This window comes from Myotis nattereri (genome assembly GCF_964212035.1).
Source record: "Myotis nattereri genome assembly, chromosome: 6".
Classification (NCBI taxonomy): domain Eukaryota; kingdom Metazoa; phylum Chordata; class Mammalia; order Chiroptera; family Vespertilionidae; genus Myotis; species Myotis nattereri.
In genome coordinates, this window is record NC_138081.1 from 61877488 (window position 1) to 61904334 (window position 26847).

The 26847-nt window shown below is 39.4% G+C and overlaps 1 protein-coding gene across 4 annotated transcripts in view; it reads left to right on the forward strand.

Moving 5' to 3' along the window:
• The first annotated feature begins 10514 nt into the window (after positions 1-10514).
• Positions 10515-26847, forward strand: part of AFG1L (AFG1 like ATPase) — a 163895-nt gene continuing 147562 nt past the window's right edge. Inside the window, exons 1-2 of one of the 4 annotated variants that reach the window (XM_081093851.1) lie at positions 10515-10864; positions 26224-26447. In XM_081093851.1, the coding sequence (XP_080949977.1) occupies positions 10729-10864; positions 26224-26447 (360 nt within the window). In that variant the 5' untranslated portion in view covers positions 10515-10728. The remainder of the gene's footprint in view (positions 10865-26223; positions 26448-26847) is intronic. The other 3 variants (XM_081093852.1, XM_081093854.1, XM_081093853.1) reach the window with 3 other exon arrangements.

Genomic DNA, 26847 nt, shown 5'->3' on the forward strand with positions numbered 1-26847 from the left:
CTCCACTACCTTCCCTCCAAGGCCTGACAGTCCAATCAATGCCTCTCCGTCTCTGGATCAGTCCTTGTTCATCAGTTTATGTTGTTCATTATATTCCACAAATGAGTGAGATCATGTGGTATTTATCCTCTCTGACTGGCTTATTTCACTTAGCATAATGCTCTCCAGTTCCATCCATGCTGTGGCAAATGGTAAGAGTTCCTTTTTCTTCTTCCTCTTCTTAAAGAATACCTTTCAGCATTTCATATAATACTGGTTTGGTGGTGATGAACTCCTTTAGCTTTTTCTTATCTGTGAAGCTCTTTATCTGACCTTCAATTCTGAATGATAGCTTTGCTGGATAAAGTAATCTTGGTTGTAGGTTCTTGGTATTCATCACTTTGAATATTTCTTGCCACTCTCTTCTGGCCTGCATGGTTTCTGTTGAGAAATAAGCTGACAGTCGTATGGGTACTCCCTTGTAGGTAACTGACTGTCTTTCTCTTGCTGCTTTTAAGATTCTCTCTTTGTCTTTTGCTCTTGGCATTTTAATTATGATGTGTCTTGGTGTGGTCCTCTTTGGATTCCTTTTGCTTGGGGTTCTCTGTGCTTCCTGGACTTGTAAGTCTATTTCTTTCACCAGGTAGGGGAAGTTTTCTGTCCTTGTTTCTTCAAATAGGTTTTCAATATCTTGCTCTCTCCTTCTGGCACCCCTATAATTCTGATGTTGGTTCGCTTGAAGTTGTCCCAGAAGCTCCTTTCACTATCTTCACATTTTTGGATTCTTTTTTCTTTTTGCTTCTTCGGTTGGGTATTTTTTGTTTCTTCGTATTTCAAATCTTTGACTTGATTCTTGGGATCCTCTTGTCTGCTGTTGGATCTCTGTATATTATTCTTTATTTCAGTCAGTGTATGCTTAATTTCTAGTTGGTCTTTTTTCATATCCTCCAGGGTCTCACTAAATTTATCGGCGGTTATCATAAAATTCTTGAAAAACCTTATAAATGTGGTTTTGAACTCTATATCCAGTCGTTTGCTTTCCTCCATTTCTGTCATTTGTGACCTGTTTCTTTGTCTCCGCATTTTTTATGTGTCCCTGTGTTGGTAGAGTGGTTTTGTGTGCTAGGTGTCCTCTAGGGCCCAGTGGCTCAGCCTCCCCAGTTACCTGAGGTGGACACTCTTGGTGCACGGGACTGGTGACCTCTTGATGCATGGGATGATGCTCAACCAACTGAGCCACACTGGCTGGGCCCAATATACTTTAAATCCTCTGTCCCTTAAACTTAAAAATTGTCCAGATCATTAGCAACCATTTCTAATAATACTGAGAACAAGTTGAAATAAAGAAATTACTTTAAAATGATGTGATTATTTTCCAAAAAGTGCATTTATTGAATCAACAAATATTTATTGAAGGCCTATAGATATTTTTAATTCTAGACACTAAAGAGATAAGAGTAAGACATGGAAATTCTCTGATCTCATTGAGATCATAAATTGATAAGAAAAATACAACCCCACAGAAAAATAGACAAAGTATTTTTCTATATGTTTTTTCACATAATAAATAAATAAATAAGAAGTCAAAATGCATTTAGAGTATTCACTGAAAAATCTACCTTCTATCCCTATCGCTAGCCATCTAGTTCCCCTGTTACCAGTTTCTTGTGTAATTTTGTATCCTTCCAGAAAAAGTCTAGCATGTAAAACATGTGCATATACATATTAACAGAAATAGCATCATAGGATACACTTTTGTACCATATTTCCCTTAATAATGTCTTGAAGATAGACTCACATTTGTATAGCACCCAAGTACTCCATTACATGATGTGCCATAATTTAACTTGTCATCTACTGATGAATATATACATATATATATATGTATATGATGATCTCAACCTTTCGACTGTTACAATGCTGCAAGAATAACCTTGAATATGACATAATTCCAAACTTGGGATTAAATTTGTAGAATAAAGTTTATAAATGGACTCACTGGGCCAAAGGATACATGCATTTATGAAATATTGCAAAATTTCCTTCTGTACATGTTTTACCTGTTTACACCCTGTTCAGCAAAGGATAGACGTGCCTGTTTGTCCATAGCTTTACCAACACCAAGTGTTAGCAAACTTTTTAATCTTTAATATTCTAAATCATATCCTCCTTTTAATCTTTTTTATGAGTACAGTTGAGCACCTTTTCTTTTTTAATCCTCACCCCCAAGGACATGCTCAAAGAGAGGAAGGGAGAGAGAGACACACATTGATGTGAGGAAGAAACATCAGTCGCTTGCCCTCTGCAGGCTCCCCAACTGTGGATGGAACCCAGGTATGTGCCATGACCAGGAATGGAACCAGCAACCCTTTGTGCACAGAATGGCTCTCAACTAATTGAGCCACGTTGGCCAGGTTTGAGCATCTTTTCAATATGTTTACAAGGCATTCCTATTTTCTTTTTTGTGTGACCTATGTTAAAAAAAAAATTCAATTGAGTAAATGTAAAGATCAAAGTGGCTTTATTCAATGATTCATGAATTAGCAGCATTCCATCTAGCAAACAGAAAGGATCTCTGAGGAGCTGTACAAAATGGAAGGCTTCCATCCTGGCCTGGTAGCTCAGTTGGTTAGAGCATTGTCCAGAAACATCAAAGCTGTGTCCCCAGTCAGGGCACATACAAAGGGCACATGCAAGAATCAACCAATGAATGCATAAATAAGTGGAACAACAAACTGATCTCTCTCTCTCTCTCTCTCTCTCTCTCAAAATCAATTAAAATTATTTTAAATTTAAAAATTCAAAATGGCCCTAGCTGGTTTGGCTCAGTGGATACAGTGTTGGCCTGCAGACTGAAGGGTCCAGGTTCTATTCCGGTGAAGGGCACATGCTAGGGTTGCGGGCTCGATTCCCCGTGGAGGGTGTGCAGGAGGCAACTAATCAACGATTCTCTCTCATCGTTGATGTTTCTATCTCTCTCTCCTTCTCTCTTCCTCTCTGAAATTAATAAAAAATATGTTTAAAAATCAAAATAGAAGGCTTCTTTCTATAGGCAGAAGTGGGTTGTGGGGGCGGGGGGGGGGGGAGGAAATTTCTAACAAAGATTGGATTGTTTCAGGCAAGTCCTCAGCTTCCAGAACACTGACAACCAGACATTTGCATTATTTCTCTCAAGAAAATGGATTACCAACTTTTAGAGTAAAGCACCACTAATGTTATCTAGAGCACTGAGTTTCTCAAACATTATTGTGCATATCAATCACCTGAGAACCTTGTAAAAATGCAGATTCTAATCCAGAAATTCTAGGTTGAGGACTCAGATTTTGCATTTCCAGGCAATTCCAGTGCTGCTAGTCCCCAGACCACATTGAGTAACAAGGATCTAGACCAGTGGTTCTCAACCTTGGCTGCACATTAGAATCACCTGGGAATCTTTTTAAAATCCTGATTTCTGGCCCTAACCGGTTTGGCTCAGCGGATAGAGCGTTGGCCTGCGGACTGAAGGGTCCCAGGTTCGATTCCGGTCAAGGGCATGTACCTTGGTTGCGGGCACATCCCCAGTGGGGAGTGTGCAGGAGGCAGCTGATCGATGTTTCTCTCTCATCGATGTTTCTAACTCTGTATCCCTCTCCCTTCCTCTCTGTAGAAAATCAATAAAATATATTTAAAAAAAAATAAAATCCTGATTTCTGGGCCTCATCCTCCGGAAATTCTGTTTCTTTGTTATGGGGTGGGGCCACAACATTAGTAACAAAGAAACAGAATTTCCGGAGGATGAGGCCCAGAAATCAGGATTTTAAAAAGATTCCCAGGTGATTCTAATGTGCAGCCAAGGTTGAGAACCACTGATCTAGAGATCTCAGGAATGCCAGATATATTGATTAACTGGTGGGAAAGGGGGGGATCCATTCCAGAACCAAGGGTATCATGTGGTCTCTTTAGATGAACAGATACGTTGGACTCTTAGACCCTTCTGGCCATTCATATGACAAATATGTACTGAGCAGCTAGAATAAACCAGGCACTGTGCTAGGTGCTGAGGGAGGAGGGAGCATGGAGAAGAGGGATGGTGGTAAACAAGATACAGTTTTTGCTTCCAGGATCTTTTAGTCTGGTCATACAGACATGACAGTAGAGTGCGATGAGAGTCACATAGCCCAGTCTTGGGGGCAGAAGGGGAAAATTCCAGAAGGAAACGACAACAAAACTGAGACATGAAGTTGGTATTTGACAGGCAAAGTGCCTATGATTTGGGTGTGCCTGTGTGTGGGAGGTGCATTTTGGAGATAGAGATAAACACTTGCAGAGGCCAGAAGAAAGAAAGAGCTACACTTGGCTTAGTACTACTGGAATAAAAGGAAACTATGTCAAGAACTAAGGCCAAAGGGACAAGGCATGAAGGGCATTATGGTCCATATTTATGATTCTGGCCATTATCTAAAAACATTCTAAAGGAAATCATGGAATGGAAGTGACTTGATTTTTGGTTTAGAAAAATCACTCTGGCAGAACTAAGATAATAGCAGTGGGAATGCAGAGAAATGAATGAACTTGAGAAATAGTTGCCCCTATTTCTCTGGCTTGACCCAAAGAAGGCACTGCACTAAGCAACTGAGGACTGCTCCGAAGGAAGTCTGCGAGATGCCAGGTCAGGGGAGGATGTCAGCATGCAAAGACCACCATGACTTCTACTGGGAGATGAGGGGCCTGACAGGTCTCTGTGGGTTGGTGGTAATGTTCTAGTGCAAGATCTTGGCCACAGAGATATATACGTCCAGGGATGCCAGGTTTGATTCTAGGTGTATTTGCAAAGGAAGTAAGCTCTTCTAACGATTCATTTGGGAACACATTCTCATAGAAGGTGTATTTGTCCAGAACCTGTGGGTTGGGTTTGGTAGAGAGATTGACAGGCCTGCTAGACCAAGACTTGATCCACTAAGCTTATAATGCTTCCAAATCTATACTTACTTCAACCTTGAGTATAGGCATTTCACTGCGTTGACACCACATACTCATACAGGCACCCATATGCTAGTTCTGTTTGTTGTCCTATTGACTAAATCAAACTCACACGTCTAAAATTAGTCTCATCCCATTTACCCTCAAGCAATTCCCATTATTTACAACCTTTTTGGTATAAATATTATCATTACTTTCCAAACCACTTGGGCTTATGATTCACCTACATCGAGTCATATATTGTACCTTCTTTCTCATCTGCCCTTCGTCTTGGTTTTAGGTAATGTTAGACTGCAGAGATCTTCATATTCCCTATTTTCTCGATCATTCTTATCTCTTATGCACAACACTAGCTTGTCTTACATATTGCCATCCAGTTATGTCTTATATTTACATTAACTAGCTCTTGGCTAGAATTTTATATTTTATACAAATATATCTGAGTTGAAGATAATACTATGAGCAAATCTATTTAATCAGAGCTTGGTAGAGGAGATGGGCAGAATCCTTAGTACCTACTTAACCCTAGAGAAGTTACTTTACCTGTCAGTGCCTTCATTTCTTTATGTATACAGGGGGGCAATACTACTTCATAGCATGGTTATAAGTATTGAAAGAGTTAATGTTTTTATAGCATTTAGAACAGTGCCAGACACAATGGTAAGCCCTGAAGTACATAGAATCTACATAGGAGTTAATAGGGACATAATCTTATCTAGAAAAAAAGATGGTTGGAAAATCACAAAATGAGGCCTTGAACGCTGTGATAAGGAATGCCTGGTGGTGTTGAGCTAGGTTTGTGAGTAGAAGACATTGAATGAATGTTATATCTATATGAATGTAATAGTTGGAAGCCTGATGATCTCTTGACCAGAAACCTGAGCTTAAATCTATTATTTAAAGCCTTGATTTATTCACTGTTGCTTCAGATTCAAAACATTGGTTTTCACGGGCATTTCAGCCTAATGCAATGTCAGTTAATTAGGTCTCAAGTAAAACAGCTGCCACCAGAGAGTTTACATTACCATAACTTGCATTTGAAAAAGTCAAAATTTTCAAGATATGGTTAGTTCCAAAGTACATTTTTTGATAAACCAGCTTGAATACTGCATTGTGTATAACAAGGTTAAATAAAGGTTCTAATAAGACAAACAGCGACAATTTAAATAAATCAGATGTTTTTGTCGAAGATTACTCTGTGATTTTCTCCAATTATTCATGACATTTCACCCACTCATATTGTGATCTGCTTTAATAGTGGAAGGAAAAAAAAAACCCTTGTCTCCTTGTTTATTCTTTGTTCTCAAGGAGATAAGCTGTTTATAAAGATGCTATTTGTTATTTAAATCACTTTTACTGAAGTTGTTTATTTCCTCGTTTCAGTTTCTAAAAATATTGCAACAATTGTAATGCTTCTTAGAGATGTCTATTCAATCCAGAGTGATTTGTACTGAAATTCTTTGCTAAATGGGCACAGGTGCTGATGTGTATAACATGCTAGAGTGAGTTAAAACTAATAAATGTTTTTTGAAAAATATATATTTTTATTGATTTCAGAGAGAAAGGGAGAGGGAGAGAGAGAGATAGAATCATCAATGATGAGAGAGAGAGAATCATTGAGCCGCTGCCTCCTGCATGCCCCACACTGGGGATCAAACCTGAGCCTGCAAACCGGGCATGTGCCCTGATCCGGAATTGAACCGTGACCTCCTGGTTGATAGGCTGATGCTCAGCCACTGAGCCAAGCTGGCAGGGCCTAATAAATGTTTTTTAAAGAAGATAACAGGAATATACTTGTCAACTTTTGAAATCTGTGATTAAAAATATTTTTGACCTTACGTCTAATATTTGTAAAGGTCTACCTTTATACCTGCCAATTAATAAGAATTTAATAGTAGTAATAATAATAATGATAATAATAAATTAGATAACACCAAAACTATAAGCAGAAAAATTGCATAATTTGCATCCAGAAATTTATTTCTTAGAAAATGCCCTTTAATCACTTTGCAGACTTTCAAGATCATAATTATTACATAAAGCTAATTACATTAAAAGATAATTTACCTCATAGTAAAGTATCAAATTAAAGATGAAAAACAGTACTTGTAAACAGAATTAGACTTTTAAAAACATCATTGAACAGCAAAACAAGAAATTAAATTTACAGCTTCTCTCTTTACTACCCATCAAATTACCTACAGAATAAATTTTGGTAATTTGATACTATAAAGCTACATAGTAGTATAGCATACAGCTCTATATTACATGTCTTGCATATCAATCTATAAATCTAAACTATACTTATCCTAGGTAACCAACAGAATCGTTGTGTGAAATAAAGCCAAGAGGATTTGATATTGTAAGGGACAGTTGATTATTTCCAAGAACTAAAGCTTCAAAATCCAGCTGAGTTGATTTGAACTAAAGAAATGAAGCCTGGTACCATAGATTATAGCATGTATTCCTGCTGAGTAAGCCCTGGATACTGCAAACTCAGATCTGTGGGTGACCATCTCTCCCTTTGAAGTTGATGAGAATTTCTTGGCCTAAGTGAGATACATGCTGGGAAAATTGGGCCCTTACAATTGGTGTGTATAGACATTAGTGGTCTCAACACTGTTATCATCTGGTCCCTTAGTTTTATCCAGGCTTGGTTTTTGCAGAAGACATTCAACTTTGTAATAAATCCTTCTTGATTAGATATGCCCCATGACTAAAAGGTATTCAGGTTTTATCATCTAGAGATTCTATATTGAGAACTGCTCTGTTACTAGTAAACTTGGGTAAATAAAACTCATCTTGATTTAAAACTTATTCAAGTAATTTCCCAAGGTGTTCATTAGAAAACAAACACAACACAACACAACACCCAGCTTATTCCTTTGAGGTCTAGGCCAAATCATGGCTAATTATGAGCATAGGCAACTGGTACAAGTACTAACACTTGTAAACAAAAGAGTTCATATAGTTTTATCATTTCATCTTTGAGTTTTGAAGATTGGCTGCATTTTAGGCCATCTTTAGTTCCTCAGAAAAAGCAGTCTGTAGAACTGAAAAATATTCAGTCTATTTGATTGCCTAGGTGCACTGCGTCTAACCAACAAAACTAGGTTGCTTATGACCATCACTCAGTGATAATTAAAATTCTATGTGGCACAGTTCACTTTTTGTCTAGATATACAACTGATTTAAGGGCCATTTAAAGAACTATCTCATTGAATAAACAAGCTTTCAGTCCCTATTACTGTTCAGTTAATTTTAAGAAGAGGTAGTAGCTGTGCTACCTTGGGGAAGTTACTTTATCGATCAGAATCATTGAGTCTTAATATGCAAACTGCTGCGTTAAAATCAGAAGATCTTTAAGGTCCCTTGAGGATCTACAAGTAATTTTTTTGGTGCCAGTTCAAGATGGTGATGTAGGAAGATCCTGAACTCACCTCCTCTCATGTTCTACATATAGAACAATTTGCTCTAAAAATGATTTTTCTTACTAAGTCTGGATATCCATCTACATGAAGTTTATTTTTCTTTTATAATAATGAATATTAAAAACATGTGCAACATTAAACCTGGAACATCATTGGAGTTGTCCTGCAAATATTAAAATTCAATTGCTAGGTTATATAATTATTTACATTAAAGTGATTATTTCTCTAATTTTAAAAAATTATGAGAACACAGGAAATACATGAGAGAGGAAATGGGATCATTTTTCCAGTTTTCTCAAAATAATACATATGGAGGTTCATGAACTCAAATGAGATACTCGGTAAATCACCGGCGACATTTGAGTGATATGAGATAGTAAGATGATAGGAGCCAGATCTTGATTTTCTAAAGGTCCATAATAAGGAAATTCTGTAGACAGTGGGCAGGCATTGCAAGTTTAGATCACATTTTTAGGTCACATTTTTTAAGACAACTTTGACAGCAGGATGGAGCCAGGAGAAAGAGACAGAACCAGTTAGGAGATGACTGCATTAGCTTAGTAAAGACAGGAGGAGGAAGATCCAATTATAGTAGATGAATTAAAGCCATACTAAGAAGATAAATTTAATCATATCTGGTGCAGGGTTGGATCTGAGTGAGGAGGAAAATAAATTAATTGAAGATGGCTCCAAGATTACAAATTTGCATGTGGAGTTGGGACAGTTAGAATTAGTTGGGGGTTGCTGCTATTTTTAAAAGAAAGATGGCAGAAAGGTCATGTGGAGAAATTATATGAGAAAAGTCTCTCCTCCCCCTTCAACATTTGGGCAAGTGGTATTTATGAAGGAAATATGTAGGTAAATACATACACATTATCATTGGGTTAAACATTTTTTTAAAAAGCATATCCTGCTGTAGCTGGTTTGGCTCAGTGGATAGAGTGCCGGCCTGAGGACTGAAGGGTCCTGAGTTTGATTCCGGTCAAGGGTGCATGCCCAGAATGTGGGCTCAATACCCAGTAGGTATTCTCTCTCATCACTGATGTTTCTATCTCTCCCTCTGAAATCAATAAAAATATATCTTAAAAAAATTAAAAAAGCATATGCTCATAAAGGATATTCAAAGCTGGAAAGCAAAAAGAACCAGTTATTTTTAAACTGTTGTAGAAAATAAGTAGAAAGAAACTTAATAAAGATTTAAGCATTCAACTTGACTTCAAATATTGTCTTTAGCCAGTCTCTAGTTACAAGTTAGACAATGTTTCAGTAGAGGAAAAATGGTAACATTTGTTGGAAGGTTGACAAATATATAATTCTTACTTAAGGAGGGCTCCCATCAATGTTTCTCTCTCCCTTTCTCTTTCTAAGCATGTCTTCTGGTAAGGATTAAAAACAAAAAAGCTTCTAGTAGGCCTTCCAGATTTTCCAAAGTGCTTCTTCATTGATTTCACAGCACTTGGTAGAATCTTTTGTCTTTTTCTTTTCCCCTCCTACTGGATTGCCAGCCTCTTCTGGACAGCAATTTGTATTCCCAATACACTTATCATAGTATTTCAAAACATTTTTGTTAAATAAAATTAGGGCAGATCACTTAGAAATTCATCTTTGGATATCCTAACCCATGGCCACTCCCTTAACTCACTGTCCATCTCAGGCCCGTGGCTTTCTCATGTCACTTGTGAATTCTTTCAAAACATTTGAGCATATGTCATTTTGAAAAAGATTTATGCTAATCTAATACAGAAAATAAAAATGGTAAGAAAACGCTTCGGGTATCCTGCCAAAGATGAACTGGGCGCTAGAGGCAAAAAAAAAAAAAATAAAAAAATTGGGGCTACCACTGAGTCACCCACGTTTTATTTAGGTTTCGGAATCTGGCTAGAGTACGCTAATTGAAAAAGGTTCAGGGGTGGTACATGTCGTACTCCAGCTCCAATTCCATGAAAACATTCCGGGCTCCTCTGCATCCAGCGCCGGGCTCAGAATTGCCCCTCCCACCAAGCCCGGAGCTGCCCGCCCCGCCCCGCCCCGCCCCGCCCCGCCCCGCCCCGCCCCGCCCCGCCCCGCCCCGCCCCGCCCCGCCCCGCCCCGCCCCGCCCCGCCCCGCCCCGCCCCGCCCTCGGCGCCGCCGCACTGCATGCTGGGGGTCGTAGTCCCGGCTGGCAGCGACCTGAGGGACGAAAGGAAGGGCACAGGAGGCCAGCCCGCCCCTTTTCTACCGGAGGTCGCTTTCCTGGGCTGCTCCCTTCGTGCTCTCGGGCGGAGCCTTCCGTGAGCACCGTCGGATTTGTCTGTGCCACCGTCTCTCCTCTGGGTCTCAATAAAGTTTTCTTCTTCCTTCTCTTGTACGGAGCTCAAGATGGCGGCCTCCTGGCCGCCCTTGGTTACCCTGCGATTAGTGCAGAGCCGGTTGAGGGGGAGATGTGTTGGGTGCGGAGCCTGGGCCGCCGCTCTAACCCCTCCGGCCACCGCCCCTGGGAGCCCCTTTTGGAAAGGTCAGTGACGGTGCGCAGGACCAGGAAACCCCCTCCTGGTGTCACGGGGTGCGAGCCCGCGAGGGGTGAGCTTCAGCCTCTCGTTCTCGTGTTGCTGCTGCACGGAGGGAGCTGGCCCAGGCTGGCACTTGGAGGGTCAGGGGTCGGCCCAGCGCCTGTTCCCTCCCGGCTGTTGGAGAGCGGAGGCCCGGCGAGCCCGGCGTGGAAGGGCCTGGCTGGGGGGGGGGGGGGTGCCGGTGTGGGGCTGAGACGGCGCCCCCCCCCCCCCCCCCACTCCCGCCGGCGCCTCCCCGCGCTGCCCGGGCTGGTGGCCAGGCGCGGGTCCAGAGGCCACGCCGGGACCCTGGGGCACCTCTGGCTCTTCCGCACGCATTCGCAGGTGGAGGGGGAGATGCTTTGGTTCCGTTCAAGTCACTAGAGGCGTGGAGTATATGCTGTCACCTGGCTTGCTCCATTCATTTACATGTTATGGGTTCATGAATGAATGCACATGCATATTTTTTTCTAAATATATTTTTGTTGATTTCAGAGAGGGAGAGGGGGAGAGAGAGAAACATCAATGATGGGACTCAGGATCGGCTGCCTCCTGCGTGGGCCACACTCGGGGTGAGCCCGCAACCCCGGCCTGTGCCCTGACCCGGAATTAAACCATGACGTCCCGGTTCTTAGGTTGACATTCAACCACTGAACCACCCCGGCCGGTCAGAACGCACATGAATTTTGATAACCAAACCCGCAGGAGTGCTAACTTTACTGTTGTATTCGTATGCTCCCACTAAACTGGGGCTCTTCACCGCAAGGGCTAGGTGTCATTGTTTCCTCAGCTCTTAGCACACTGTTTGTTGGGCAAATGTGCTTTTTGAATGATGAATGACGTTATTTTTGCCTTTTCCATCCACATACTTATGCTTTTTCTCATCTCCAAGCCCCCTTCCTTATATATCTTAATTGACTCTCACGGCTAAAATAGCTAAAACTCTGATCCAGTCTTTGACTATGATGGTCAGTAGTGTTGAAATGAGTACTAGAACTATGGAAGTCACCTAAGGGTTTTCTGCAGAGTTTAGCATAATCCGCTTTATAATGGAATATTTTTATAGAGACATTCTGTACCTATACAAACACATGTATATAAATATCAGTATTAAAAAAAATAGAAGTGTGTCCTGGCTGTTGTGGCGCAGTTGAGCGTCTTCTCATGCACCGAGAGGCCGCCGAAGCCCTATCCCGTTTGGCTCAGTGGCTAGACTAGTGTTAGGTAAGGGCACGCACGTACCGGTTGCTGCTTGGGGGAGCATGCAGGAGGCAACCCATCAATGTGTCTCTGTCTCTTCCCCTCCTTTCCACTCTCTCTAAAAATCAATAGTAAAATATCCTCAGGTGAGGATTAACAAACAAACAAACAAACACAAAAGGCTGCCAGTTGGATTCCTGGTCAGGGCATATGGGTGGGCTCGATCCCCAGTGGGGGGCAGGCAGGAGGCAGTCATCTATGTTTCTCTCTCACATAAGATGTTTCCCTCCCTCCCTTCAGCCAATAAAAACATAATTTAAAAAAGAAGTGGAACATACTGTACACATTGTCTGTTCCTTTTATTTTTTAAATTTAGTATATCTTGGAGATCATTCCATGTCAATAAGTATAGAATTGTTTCATGTTTTAAATGGTTAAAATGGAATTTCATTCTTTGCATGTAACCATAATTTATGAAAAGTAAGATTTAATGAACATTATCATAATGACATATAAGATCTACTGAGTGTCTATTCTGTGTCATGCAATAAGCTGAGTGCTTTCTACATACATTATCTCATCTAATTCTTATTATCCTCAATTTGGGGTTGATGAATCCAAGGTTGCAAAAGTTATAAGGCTAATTAAATGACAGAACTTGTGGGTTCTAGTAAAGGCTATATGGTAAAGGCTATACTTGGACTTCCATTTGACCCTAAAGGCTATGCTCTTATCCTGTACTCATATTACCTCCTATAATCAAAATTTAACTGAGTGTGGAGATTTTATGAAAATGCAGTTATGAAGATGTTCCCATCCCCTTTTTAAACCAAAGGAAAATTTAAGTTGAAACGTTATTTAGTATTTATACTCTCATTTACAGTTTTTCTATGCATTTTTCAATTATTTTGGTTATTTACTGTTTATATTTTATCTACATTTTTTTCATCTTTTCAAGTCTACTAGTGACTACAGTGTAATGTGAGGGGAGCATTGCTTTAAAGTTAAAACAAAGACATAGATAAAGGAAAAGAAAGAGGGAAAAGAAAGAGCATGGTTTTTATGCCTCGTCTCAGCTTTAATGCCAGCTGTGTTCCAAGCCATGTTGGAAACTGGAACTATAAAAACTTTAAGGGTCCTAAAATGCTCTTCATCCAAATCACCTACTTGATTGCCTAACTTTAAACTTTGTAGGAAATAATAGCATTATGAATTCCATTTTGGGATGTGTGTATTTCCATTACTAAGATTATTAAAAATTTGAAAGTGAAATTCCTAATTATATAATTTAAATATATATGCTTAATTTTGATTTCACTATCCATTTTCTTTTAGGTCTAAATGTATCTCCATTTAATGTAACAGTTATTCAACCTCCAGGTAGTTAAGGAGAATTAGAGTAGCCATAGTGATTGCTAATTCAATTGAAGCCTGGTATTAAGTGTGTGTCTGTGAGAAAGTGAATGAAATTTAGTTCCAGCCCTTGAATAGCTCCTAGTCTTGGAAGGGAGATGAAATTACAATAGTTAACATTTATTGAGCCCTTTCTTTGTTCCAGGCAGTCTGCTAGCAGTTTCTTTCTCTCATAATTTAATCTTCATAAAAACTAGATATATAAAATTATCTCTGTTTCATAAATGAATAATCAGGTATGGCTACCCAACTGGGATTTGAACCCAGGCATTCTTGCTTCAGAATCACAAACTTAACCACTAAGTTCTATTAGCTCCTTATCATAACAATGAATAATAATAACAGCATGAGCTCTAGGCTCACCTGAAGTGTTGTAGGACTATACAGAGAAAGCAGCTCTGCTTGGAGCTGGGAGAGTTTCTTAAGCAAAAGCTCAGTGGGATGCTGTTGGAGGTTTCTTAAGAAATGAAGTGATCAGATCGGTTTTAGCGTGATTAGTCTTGTGGCAGCCTGAAAAACAGATCAGGATGTGGCTGGGGGAATACTGGAAGCTGGATGATGATTTAAGGAAGCCGTAGTAGTGCAGGGGAGAGCCGTATAGGGCAGTGATGGTGAAACTTTTGAGCTCGGCGTGTCAGCATTTTGAAAAACCCTAGCTTAACTCTGGTGCCGTGTCACATATAGAAATTTTTTGATCTTTGCAACCATAGTAAAACAAAGACTTATATTTTTTATATTTATTTTATATATTTAAATGTCATTTAACAAAGAAAAATCAACCAAAAAAATGAGTTCACGCGTCACCTCTGACACACGTGTCATAGGTTCGCCATCACTGGTATAGGGTCTGAATTACTGCCGTGATGAAGATGGAGATCAGGGCAGCAAGGGGGGAATTCGGAGACACTGCTTTGGTAGAATTGACAGACTTTGGGAGAAACAAGGAAAGACAGGAATTAAGATCAATTTAGGTTTCCTAGTTTGGGTAATTTAATGGCATTGCCATCTATCTGTCAAGGAAAACAAAACAAACAAAAAGTAAGGCCAGAGGCATTTTTGGGGGGAGATCCCATTTTGAATTTGTTAAATTTGAGGTGTTTATGATGATTGCAGGTAAGTAAGTCTAATTAGTTCTAGGAAATGTGGATAGCTTAGATTTAAAAAAGGAAATGTGAGATGTTGAGAGCCATGAGAATGGAAGAACTAGTCTGGGAATATTTGTAGAGTGAAAGGAGAAGAGGCAGAGGAGGAGTCCTTGTGAAAACGGACATGAGCAGAAGAATGTGACCTTGTCGAAGAGCAATTTGGTCATAGGAAAACTGGGAAAGAAGCCAAGGAGGAAAATGTTTCTAGGTTTTCTGAAACTGAAAATTAGCATATCTGAAATTCTGTTTTGTTTAAGCTAGTCTTAGAATTTAAGTTTACTTCATAGAGGCAAGATAATATGAGAGTCACATCTTGTGGTTTGTTATTATTATAGTGTCCTGTATCTCAATGTTATATTTTTAGATGTCTCTATTAAATGATGATTCATATTTATCTTTAGCTCCACAATCTCTTCTTTAGTACATAGACATAGGTGATTTCGATTAAGTATTAATATGAGTAGAATTAACCCCATCTCAGCCATGTGGGTTGGTATAATTTATTCATAGTATAGATTAGTGGTTTAGAAAATGGGCTTTGGATGTTTATTACCCAATAAGATGAAGACCTTTATGTGAAACTTCATGTTTCTTGGATCTCTATTAACATTTATTATTATACTAGAGGCCCGGTGCATGAATTCGTGCACGGGTGGGGTCCCTTGGCCTGGCCAGTGATGAGAGTTGATAGGGGCGATTAGTGCCGGCCGGGTGGGGGTGGGGGGAGGGGAGACTGTGGGAGGTTGGCCAGGAGGTTGGCTGTGGGACCGCACTTACCACCAGGGGGCAGCTCCTGCATTGAGCGTCTGTCCCTGGTTGTCAGTGTGCGTCATAGCATCACTTAGGCTTTTATATATATAGATTATAAAAGAGTGTTCATGCCTAACTTCATGAGACTCACTTCATGATAACAGTTTCCTTCAATTAATTTTTTTAAAAGCATAGCACAACCTTTATAAGCATAGCTAGTGCCCTAGATGTAGTTCTGGGATGGAGGTGGGGCAGATGAAATAGGGTGTGTCTAAGAGTAGAAGTGATAGAAAGGAACTTTAAAAGTCCAGAAATGGATTATTGATATACTATAGATTATCATTGCTTCATACCTCAAGAGCTTCATTCTCTTTAAGTAAATGATGAATATAAATGGAGTATAACTATTTTGGATTTGTCTTTTCACAAACAGTCCCACAGAAATAATGCATGTCAAGGGTCTAGAACAGGGGTGGGCAAACTTTTTGACTCGAGGGCCACAATGGGTTCTTAAACTGGACCGGAGGGCCGGAACAAAAGCATGGATGGAGTGTTTGTGTGAACTAATGTAAATTCAAAGTAAACATCATTACATAAAAGGGTACGGTCTTTTTCTTTTTTAGTTTTATTCATTTCAAAGGGGCTGGATCCGGCCCGCGGGCCGTAGTTTGCCCACGGCTGGTCTAGAAACTGGTAGTTCAGCCTTTGCTCCCAGTGAAGTAAGATGTGCTATAAATTCTCTGATGAAAGGTCATCTAGCCTCAGTTTGAACATATCTAACACTTTTTTTCCTAGGTCACTCATATTTTCTCTGGCCTGTGACTAAGATTTGTTCCAGTTTCTCTCTTCAGAGCCTTTTGAATGTGTCTGTTCCTGCTGTGTTTTGTCTTTCTGGCCTAATGTCCTCTATTGAGGTCCCTTTTCTACGCCGGAGGTATCTGATACTTTAATCTCCAGGATCTTTTTTATAACCTCTTTCAGTGTCCTGATTGTCCCTTCTTATTTCTTCTCTCCATCCAGCTTATCCCAGGAGTTACTTTTTCAATATATTATCTATCCATATTTTTTGGCTAGGTGCAGTAGTTCTCAACAATTTTTAGTTCCTTCATAGTTTCATGATGCAGTTTATATCTTAAATGTAATTCCTATAAGACTCCATTTTAAAATTCTCATTTATATATGTGTGAAGGTATAAAATTTAAAATAAATGAACTTAACATAGATGTTACTTTTCTTTATCTTTTGAAGGAAAATAGACCCTGTAGATCTTATTATTAAATAGTGTATGGACAGGATGAATGTTAAGGAGTTACTCAGTATGCCTGTAATTATTTCAGAATAGCTTTATTCAGATATGTAGGGCAGCGTTTTACTGATTTGTTATCATGAAATTTAAAGTACAATTTTTTTTCTTTTGTGAAATTATACATATTGTCACTTTTAAGATTAACTAGCTCCTAAAGGGAAAAAAAAACCCAGCAAGCATTTAGTTTTAATTTTCATAATTTTCCTTTGTAACACAAAAGCAGTCTTTTAGCCTAAGTGCCCATCAGCAGATGAATGGATTAGAAAACTGTGGTACATCTACACAATGGAATACTATGCTGCTGTAAAAAAGAAGGAATTCTTACCATTTGCAACAACATGGATGGAACTGGAGAGCATTATGCTAAGTGAAATAAGCCAGTCAATGAAAGAAAAATACCACATGATCTCACTCATTTATGGATAATAAAGACCACTATAAACTGATGAACAAAAATAGATACAGAGGCAGAGCAGCATGGAACAGACTGTCAAACTACAGCGGGAAGGCTGGGGAGGGTTGGGGGGGGGCGGGAGGGGGAGTAAGAGATCAACCGAAGGACTTGTATGCATGCATATAAGCATAACCAATGGACATAAGACATTGGGGGGTAGGGGAGGCTGGGGGAATGTCAAAGGGGGGAAAAAAAGGAGACATATAGGGGAGGCTGGGGGACTGTCTAGGGCGGGGGGGAAAAAAGGACACATATGTAATACCTTTTGTAATACTTTAACCAATAAAAAAAAAAAAAATCAGAGTAGAAAGTACCTGCACTACTTTACTCATTAATTGTGTCTAATAATATACTCCTCTATACAATGGCTTTCCATCCACTGGAAAATTGGTATATTTTATAAGACAAACCTAATTTTAAAAGAGATGCTTTACATGCATACTATTATAATATGTCTACCTCTGAAAATGTATGCCTTGTTCTACTTTGGCTGTTTGCTATTCAACAATAAGTCCTGCTATATTTTGATGAGAATTTTTTAAGAATTGGCAAAGACAATAATAAATGGAATGTTAAATAAATAAAAAAAAGGAGACATATATAATACTCTTTGTAATACTTTAAGCAATAAAACAAAATTTAAAAAAAGAAAAAAGGAATACAATTAGCCAATAAAGAGCTAGAAAGAAAAAAAAAAAAAGCAGTCTTTTAAAAGCTCCGAAATCAGCCTTTTATAAATAAGGCACATCATCTCGTGATGCATTCCTTGATGCTGGCTTATGTTGTTTTTCTAAAGAAAGAGTTTATGGCCCTGGCTGGTGTGGCTTAGTGGTTGAGCATTGACCTATGAACAAGGAGGTCCCGGTTTGATTCCTGGTAGGGGTTGCAGGCTCCATCTGCAGGGGGGGATGTGTAGGAGGCAGCCAATCAATGATTCTCTCTCATCATTGATGTTTCTATCTCTTTCTCTCTTTCTCTTATTCTCTGAAATAAATACAAAAATATATACATTAAAAAAAAGAGTTTTATGAAAATTTGATTTTCTTCTATTCTGCACTTTGTTTTTTCATCACTGAATCAAACATAGGTCTTTTTTTATTTTTTATTTTTATTGATTTCAGAGAGAAAGGGAGAGACGAGAAAGATAGAAACACCAATGATGAGAGAGAATCATTGAACGGCTTTCTCCTGCATGCCCCCCACTGGGAATCGAGCTTGCAACCCAGGCATGTACCCTTGACTCGAATTGAACCCAGGATCTTCTAGTCCACAGGCTGATGCTCTATCCACTGAGCCAAACCAGCCAGGGCCAAACATAGGTTTTTTAATGTCACTGGTAAGTCCGCCTTTTTGGGTCATTGTTGACCATTGCAGTTTTCAAAAAAGCAGCTGAAACTTTATTTTTGGGTATAATTGTTGGGGTCTAGCCCAGCAGGTCCAGGGGTTCTCAACGGTGTGGACGGAGTCGGCGAAGAAGTAATGACACGGAGACAGCATTCAGATGATCAGCATAGCCAGGTTCTCTTTTTATTGTCCTGTTACATCTGTATTTATACCACTTGATCCTATAAGCATGCCTCTATAATCACATCATGGTATGTTTTGGGTCCTCCCTTGACCTTCTACAGTTCCTTGTTTCATGTCCATAGTTTCTTAACTGACCTTTGCCAAATATCATCTCCATCTAGTTCTGTTGATTTTAATCCTATCCATTCTATTCCAAAGGTTAGGGCTAGTTTGTTATCTCCATTCCAGGGTCACTACTCTACTGTTCTGTTAACCTACAAGGAAGTAACTGAAGGAGATTATCCTAAGTAAAGATTATGTAGCTTAAGTGTGGTTGTTCGTAGTTAAGGTGATTAACTACCCGCCTGGCACTTGGTTAAGGGGTTTTACTGATTTATTCCCTTCCTTAGTCCTGTTAATCCCTAACTCCAGGGAAAAATCCCCACCTGGGGAAACAACCTTTCTCGGGGAGATGGCCCTGGTTAGAACACATAGCGCTAAGAAGGGGAGGAAACATATTAAGAACAGTATGCCATATACGCCAGGTCCCTTGAAACATATGCTGTGCAGATGTTTCTTCCCTGCAGCGACTGTGTCAAGCAGCAAGGATGGACCGGCTTCCGGCATATGATTAGACATAAGAGAGCATACGTAGGCTGCTTATGACCTTAGCATGGGCTTCTGTTATTGTAGGGGGACATTTCTGGTCAGTGGCCACTGTTTACAGTTTGTTAAAATCTACACATGTACAAGTAACTCATGAGGAATTGTGAACACAGCATTTGAAAGGATGTTTAATAAATATGCATTAAAATCTAATTATAGTAATGAAGTTTACAGCTGAAATTTTAATCCAGCCCTTTAGAAATATTAAATGTGCTTTTCCTGATTGTGCATTTTTCTCACAGCAGTTGGGTAAACATTTTAAACTGGAAATCTCGGTTTCTTATATAGTTTTGATTTCATTTAACTGAGCGTGTTCTTTTTGGCAACAATCTTATTTCTTTTTGTGAAGATGTGAAACTCCTTTTATTCCATAACTGTTCCTTTGAAGAATTTGGATCAGTTTTATTTTAGAACTGGTAAACATATGGGATATCTAATCTAATAAAAGAGAAACATGCAAATTGACCGTACCTTTGCTATGCCCCAAGCCACATCCACCAGCCAATCAGAGCGACTATATGCAAATTAACCCAACCAAGATGGCGGCCGGCAGCCACGGAGCTGGAGCAAGCAGGAGGCTTGGTTGCCCGGGTGATGGAGGAAGCCAAACTTCCCGCCTGCCGCGGCCAGCTCTGGCCTCCGCTGAAGGCAACAAAGTTCCAATTATAGAAACTAAATCAATCCCAGATACCTGCTGCCATAAGTCTCATGATCTTGGTCAATTTGCTTAACCTGCAATGCTAACTCTGGTCCAAATTACCGACTTCTCTTAACCTGACTGTTATTATAGTTTCCTAAATAGTTTTCTGTTCTACTTTAAACATGTATATAGTAATGGCTTTATTGAGCTATGAGTCACATACCACACAATTCACCCATTTCTGCTTTTACTTTGCATTTCTACCATCTTATTTTCTACAGAGTAATCTTTAAAAAAATAAATCAAATCATGTCACATCCCTGATCAGAGCCTTCCAATTATTCTTTTTTAAAAAAATATATTTTTATTGATTTCAGAGAGGAAGGGAGAAGGAGAGTGGGAGGGAGAGGGAGAGGGTTAGAGAGAGAGAGAGAGAAACATCAATGATGAGAGAGAATCATTGATCAGCTGCCTCGTGCATGCCCCACACCGGGCATGTGCCCTCACTGGGACGCGAACTGTGACCACCTGGTTCATAGGTCGGTGCTCAGTGACTGAGCCACACGGCCCGGGCCACTTGTGTTTAATTCTACTTTAAAAACAGTATTTACCATGGCTTACAAGACCCTGTATAATCAGGTCTTGGCTCTCCTTTCCAGCTTCATTTGGTGACAGACTCGACCTTGTTCATTTAAATCAGCCACGTAAGCCTTGCTTTTCTTCCTTAGAAATGTGAAAGCTTCTTTTTTTCCATTTTCACTTTGGGGTTTTTGCCAGAGCTCTTGCCTCTGCCTGGAATGTTCTTCTCTCAGATCTTCTTCAGAGCTGACTTCTTTTAGCATTCAGGTGTCAACTTAAATGTCACTTTCACAGACAGTCTTTTCCTCATATTTTAATGTGCATCTGAAATACCTAGGTATTTTGTTAAAAATGCAAATTTTGATTAAGATCCATGGGGTGGGGCCTGAGATTCTGTTTTCCTATTAAGCTCCCTGGAGATGTCCCTAGGGCTGTTGGTCAGAGGCCCTAGGGCAGTGGTCGCAAACTCATTAGTCAACAGAGCCTAATATCAACAGTACAACGATTGAAATTTCTTTTGAGAGCCAAATTTTTTAAACTTAAACTATATAGGTAGGTACATTATTATTAACTTAATTAGGATTCTCCTAAGGCTTAGGAAGAGCCACACGCAAGGGGCCAAAGAGCTGCATGTGGCTCGCGAGCCGCAGTTTGCCGACCACTGGGTTAGAGCATTATCCCAATACACCAAGGTTGCAGTTCAATTCTTGGTCAGGGCACATACAAGAAGCAACCAATGAGTGCATTAAGTGGGACAACAAATCGATGTTTCTCTTTCTCCCTTCCTCTCTCTGTAAAATCAATCAATATGTATATATTTTAAATTGGTGGGTATCGCTTCATTCCCTGCTAATAGTGACCCTACAAGCAAACCCATGTTTCTAAAACCCACAGTCTCCTATAAGAAGAAGCACTAAACCCCCAAAGTGACACAGGACAAGGGCAAGGAATCTGTATGCCCAGGAAAAGGGACTATGACAGGAAACAGTGACTATGGTGAGCAAACTATGCTGATTTTCTGGAAAAGGGCTAAAATTGCAAAGGAGATTGATTGTGCTGAGGCTTGAATGCATTGAGCCCAACTGCAGACCTAAGGAGTGCTGGCCATTAAGACATGCAAGCATTTTGGCCCTACGTGCTTTGGCTCAGGGATAGAGTGTCGGCTTGTGGACTGAAGGATCCCGGGTTTGATTCCGGTCAAGGGCACATACCCTGGCTCGATCCCCAGTAGAGGGCATGCAGGGGGCAGTGGATCAATGATTCTCTCTAATCATTGATGTTCCTATCTCTCCCTCTCCCTTCCTCCCTGAAAAAAAAAAAAAAAAGACACAAGCATTTTAAACTGGGAGGAGATAAGAGAAAGGGCCAGTTGATCCATTTTTATTATGAAGACAGTGAAATCTTGTGGTTATGTTCACTTGAAAAAATTGGGAAATTGAAATAATCACAAATATATTAAAAGCCTTGGGGAAACTCATTTTTCCTCCCCAGGGGAAAAATATAAGTAATTGTTAAAATACTATCTAGGAAGTTATTGTAATAGATTATTCAGATTCTAGGATATCATGATATTGACTAAATCTTAAAGCAAGTTGGCTCTGGGTTATAGTGGGATCTTCCTAAAATTGAGTTTAGGAGAAAATAGTGAATAAAGAACAAAATTGAAGAATTTGAACAGTACAGACTTTTGAGGCCTTTAAAATCTTCCATTTATGTGTGTAGATTAATGTGTGGATCTTCAAAATGGCATTTTCCCACTGTCCATTTGGAATACAATAAGACAAATTAATACAAATCAAAATAATATGGCAGCAGCATCACATAATTTGTGTACACTGATGTAGTAACAGATTTAATTTAGTGCAGCTTTTGAGAAGTCTTTTGTGTTTCAATTTATACAGCTGCTAGCCAGGCCTACGCTGGCCAATCTCTCAGCCTTGATTGTCTTGCCTGACTGAGTCTCTCTTTCTCTCTCTTTTAAAGACTTTATTATTGTCCTATCTGGTTTGGCTCAGTGGATAGAGTGTTGGCCTGCAGACTTCAGGGTCCCGGGTTCGATACCAGTCAAGGGTTGGCATGTGCCTGGGTTGCGGACTTGCTCCCCAGTAGGGGGTGTGCAGGAGGCAACTGATCAATGTTTCTCTCTCATTGATGTTTCTAACTCTCTATCTCTCTCCCTTCCTTTCTGTAAAAAATCAATAATAATAAAAAAAGATGCCAACTCCCTTAAAAAAAAAAAAAAAGACTATGTTTAGTTTTGTTAGAAACCACCAAACTGTCTTCCAAAGTGGCTATACCATTTTGCATTCCCACCAGGAATGAAAGAGAGCTCCTGTTGTTCCACATTCTGGCCAGCATTTGCCAGTGTTTTGGCCATTCAAATAGCTGTATAGTGGTATCTTATTATCTTAATTTGCATTTCCCTAATGACATATGACTTGGAGAATTTTTCATATGTTTCTTTGCCATCCATATGTCTTCTTTGGTGAGGTGTCTATTAAAGGCATTGGCCCACTTTTATTTATTGGTAGCTGTGCTTTTTAGGATTGTATCTCTATAGTCCTATCCATCATAAATTGTACATCAATGTCTTTGGTCTATTTTTAAAAATCAGATTGTTTTCTTGTGAGTTTTTAAATTTTTTTATTGATTTTTAGAGAAAGAGAGAGGAAGGGAGAGGGAGAGAGAGATAGGAACATCAATGATGAGAGAGAATCATTGATCGGCTGCCTCCTGAACACCCCACACTGGGGATTGAGCCTGCAACCTGGACATGTGCCCTGACCAGGAATTGAACCATGACCTCCTGGTTCATAGGTCAATGCTCAATCACTGAGCCATGCCAGCCAGGCTTATTGTGAGTTTTAACAGTTTTTTTTGTATATTTTGGATAACAGTCCTTTTATCAGATGGATCTTTTGCAAATATTTTCTCCCAGTCTGTGGCTTGTCCTTTAATGAGACCCTGGCATTGTCTTTTGCAACACAAGGTCTTAATTTTTTTTTAAAAATATATTTTTATTGATTTCAGAGAGGAAAGGAAAGGAGGAGAGAGAGAGAAACGTCAATGATAAGAGAGAATCATTGAATGGCTGCCTCCTGCACACCCCCTGGGGATTGAGCCCGCAACCCAGTCATGTGCCCTACTGAGCCAAACCAGTTAGGGCCAAGGTTTTATTTTTAATGAAGTTCAGCTTATCAATTTTTTTTTTTCATGGATTGTGTGTTTGGTGTTGTATCTAAAAAGTTATCATATATACCAAAGTCATCTAGGTTTCTCTTATGCCTCCTATGTTTCTCCTAGGGTATCTTCTAGGAGTTATATGTTTAATGATTTACATTTAGGTCTATGATTCATTTCGAGTTAAATTTTGTAAAGGGTGAAAGGTCTGTGTCTAGATTCATTTTTTTTTGTTTTTTTTGTTTTTCCTTGTTGTTCCAGCACCATTTGTTGAAAAGATTATTTTTGCTCTATTGTATTGCCTTTGCTCCATTGTCAAAGATCAGTTGTCTGTATTTATGTAGGTCTGTTTCTGGTCTCAGTATCCTATTCCATTGATCTATTTGTCTATTCTTTTGATTATCATAACTTGAAGTTGGGTGGTGTCAGTCCTCCAATTTTGTTCTTCTCTTTCAATATTGTGTTGGTTATTCTGGGTCTTTTGTTTCTTCATTTAAACTTTAGAATTATTTTGCCAGTATCTACAAAATAACTTGCTTGGATTTTGACTGGGATTGCATTTAATTTATAGATCAAATTGGAAAGAGCTGACATCTTGACAGTATTGAGTCATCCTGTTTATGAACATGGAATATTTCTCCATTTTTAAGTTCTTTAATTTGGTTCACTACAAAATTCTGATGAACCAAACTATAAAACTCTGATTTTCCTCATGATAGATCTTGTACATATATTGTTAGATTTATACCCAAGTATTTTATTTTGGGGGGCTGGTAATGTAAATGGTATTCTATTTTTAATTTTATCTTTTTGTTTGTATTTTTAAATTCCACTTTTCTTTTTCTTTTTCAATGTTTTCTAAATTTGTTTTTTTTTAATTCCACTTTTATATATTAACCTTGTACCCTACAACCTTACTACAATTGCTTATTAATTCCAGGAGTTATTTATTTTTTAATCCTCACCCAAGATATTTTAAAAAATTGATTTTAGAGAGAGAGGAAGAGGGAGAGATAGAGAGAGAAATACCAATCAGTTGCTTCCCATACCTGCCCCAACCAGAGATAAAACCTGCAACCTAGTTATGTGCCCTGACTGGGATAGAATCCACAACCTTTGCTGTACGAGATGACGCTTCAACCAACTGAGCCACCTGGCCAGGGCTCCAAGATTTACTTTGTTGATTCTTTTGGGTTTTCTATATAGATGATTATGTCATCTGTAAACAATGACAGTTTTATCTCCAACTAGTCCCCTGGCCACCCTGGCTGCAAGAGAGGCCAGGACATGGAATATTTAACAGGGTAGCCTTGTACTTAACCAAAACTTCTATTCAGAAAGAACAGCTATTAGAAGATAGCCCTGCCCTATCCTGGACATTCATGACTTATTTAGATTTTTTTTAATTTCTTGGGAAAAAGGTGGAAATAACATTGTCACTGTTAATTTTTCTAAAGTAATCTTTACATTGAAACAAAGGAAACATGATATTTAATCAAATATGAGAAACACTGGCAATGTACTTGTGCAAAATCTTTTTCTAAAAAATGTGTCCATTGACTGCTGTTTATTGATGCTTCTAAAAAATAGTTACCTACTCATTGCACCTACCCAGATAAGGGATGCAGTTATGATTAGACCTTACCATGGCCAATCATTTCTCTCTCAGGAAGGCCAAAGGAGAGATCAGAACACCACCCTGCTTAGAAATGGACACTATTGTGTTCCAAATCTTTGTGTTCTACCTAAAGGTTATGGAAAAGGGAAGGAATCTCATAAATAGAGGACTGGAGTCATGTGGTGAAGTCTGGATGCTGTCTGGTTTTGGATAGAGAGTAAAAATGCAGTAGAGAATCTTTGGTGACTAGCCTGTATGTCTCTGCCTTGGTGCTTAAGAACCATAACTAGGCCTGACTCAAAGAGAGGGACAGCGTGCTGTGGGGACAGCTGATGAACCCAGCGCTCTCATTCAATGGAGTGGGGTGAAGCAGAGACTCTACAGCAGGTAGGTTTTGTAGAAGAGGGGCTACAGTTATAGCTATGGGTTTGGATTTCTACCCTTTTAATATTTAAAAATATTTTTATTGATTTCAGAGAGGAACAGAGAGGGAGAGAAAGATAGAAAAATCAATGATAAGAGAGCACCATCGATCGGCTGCCTCCTGCACGCCCCCCACTAGGGATTGAGCCTGCAACCTGGGCATGTGCCCTTGACTGGAATCGAACCAGGGACCCTTCAGTCGGCATGCCAATGCTCTATCCACTGAGCAAAACCAGCCAGGGTTGTTCTATTAAGATGAGATGGTTTTAAATGTATTTACTGTGTAAAATTGTTTTTATCAGAATGCTATTTACAATAACTGCTCAAATATATATCTGTAACAGGTTAAAAGTTTTAATGTGACTATTAAGAAACATGTATAGTAGCACTATGAAACATCTCCATTTAAGAAAGTCTAACATTTTATGTGTTTTTTTCTTTATAGCCTATACAGTTCAGATACCCGAGAGTATGTCTCCATCTGTGGCCACAGAAACTTATGTGAAAGCTTTGGCTTTTTGCCATGGACCTCTGGACCACTATGACTTTCTGATCAAAAATCATGAGATAAAGGAGGATGCACATCAAAGAAGAGTCATACAGTGTTTGCAGAAGTTACACGAGGACCTTAAAGGATACAGTATAGAGGCAGAAGGCATCTTTTCAAAGGTGAGGTTTGTGTGATGCTAAAGATTAAACAGTTAAAAGTATAAGCATTCTATAAAATGGATTAGATGCAGTCGGGTACAATCTGAAACAGCTTGAAAATTTCCCACCAGTTCCTTTAAATAAGCTCTGTTGATCCCCATATCTGACCTCTTGATGTTCCATAGCTTTCCTTTACCTTGGGGGGATTCAGATTGCTTCATGTTTACATAATAGTTGGTGCCATCCAGTCAAAATAAAAACTTCAGTGCCCTTCAGATGTTTCCCTTTCTCTTGCTGAGGCATAGCCGAGGATCAGCAGTGAAGGTGGAGTGATTTGTTCCTCTCCTTTCCCTCCTCCTCCTTTCTCTGCTTGCCTGGCTTCTCTAGGGTCAGAATGAGAGGGATAGAAGATTAGAGTGAA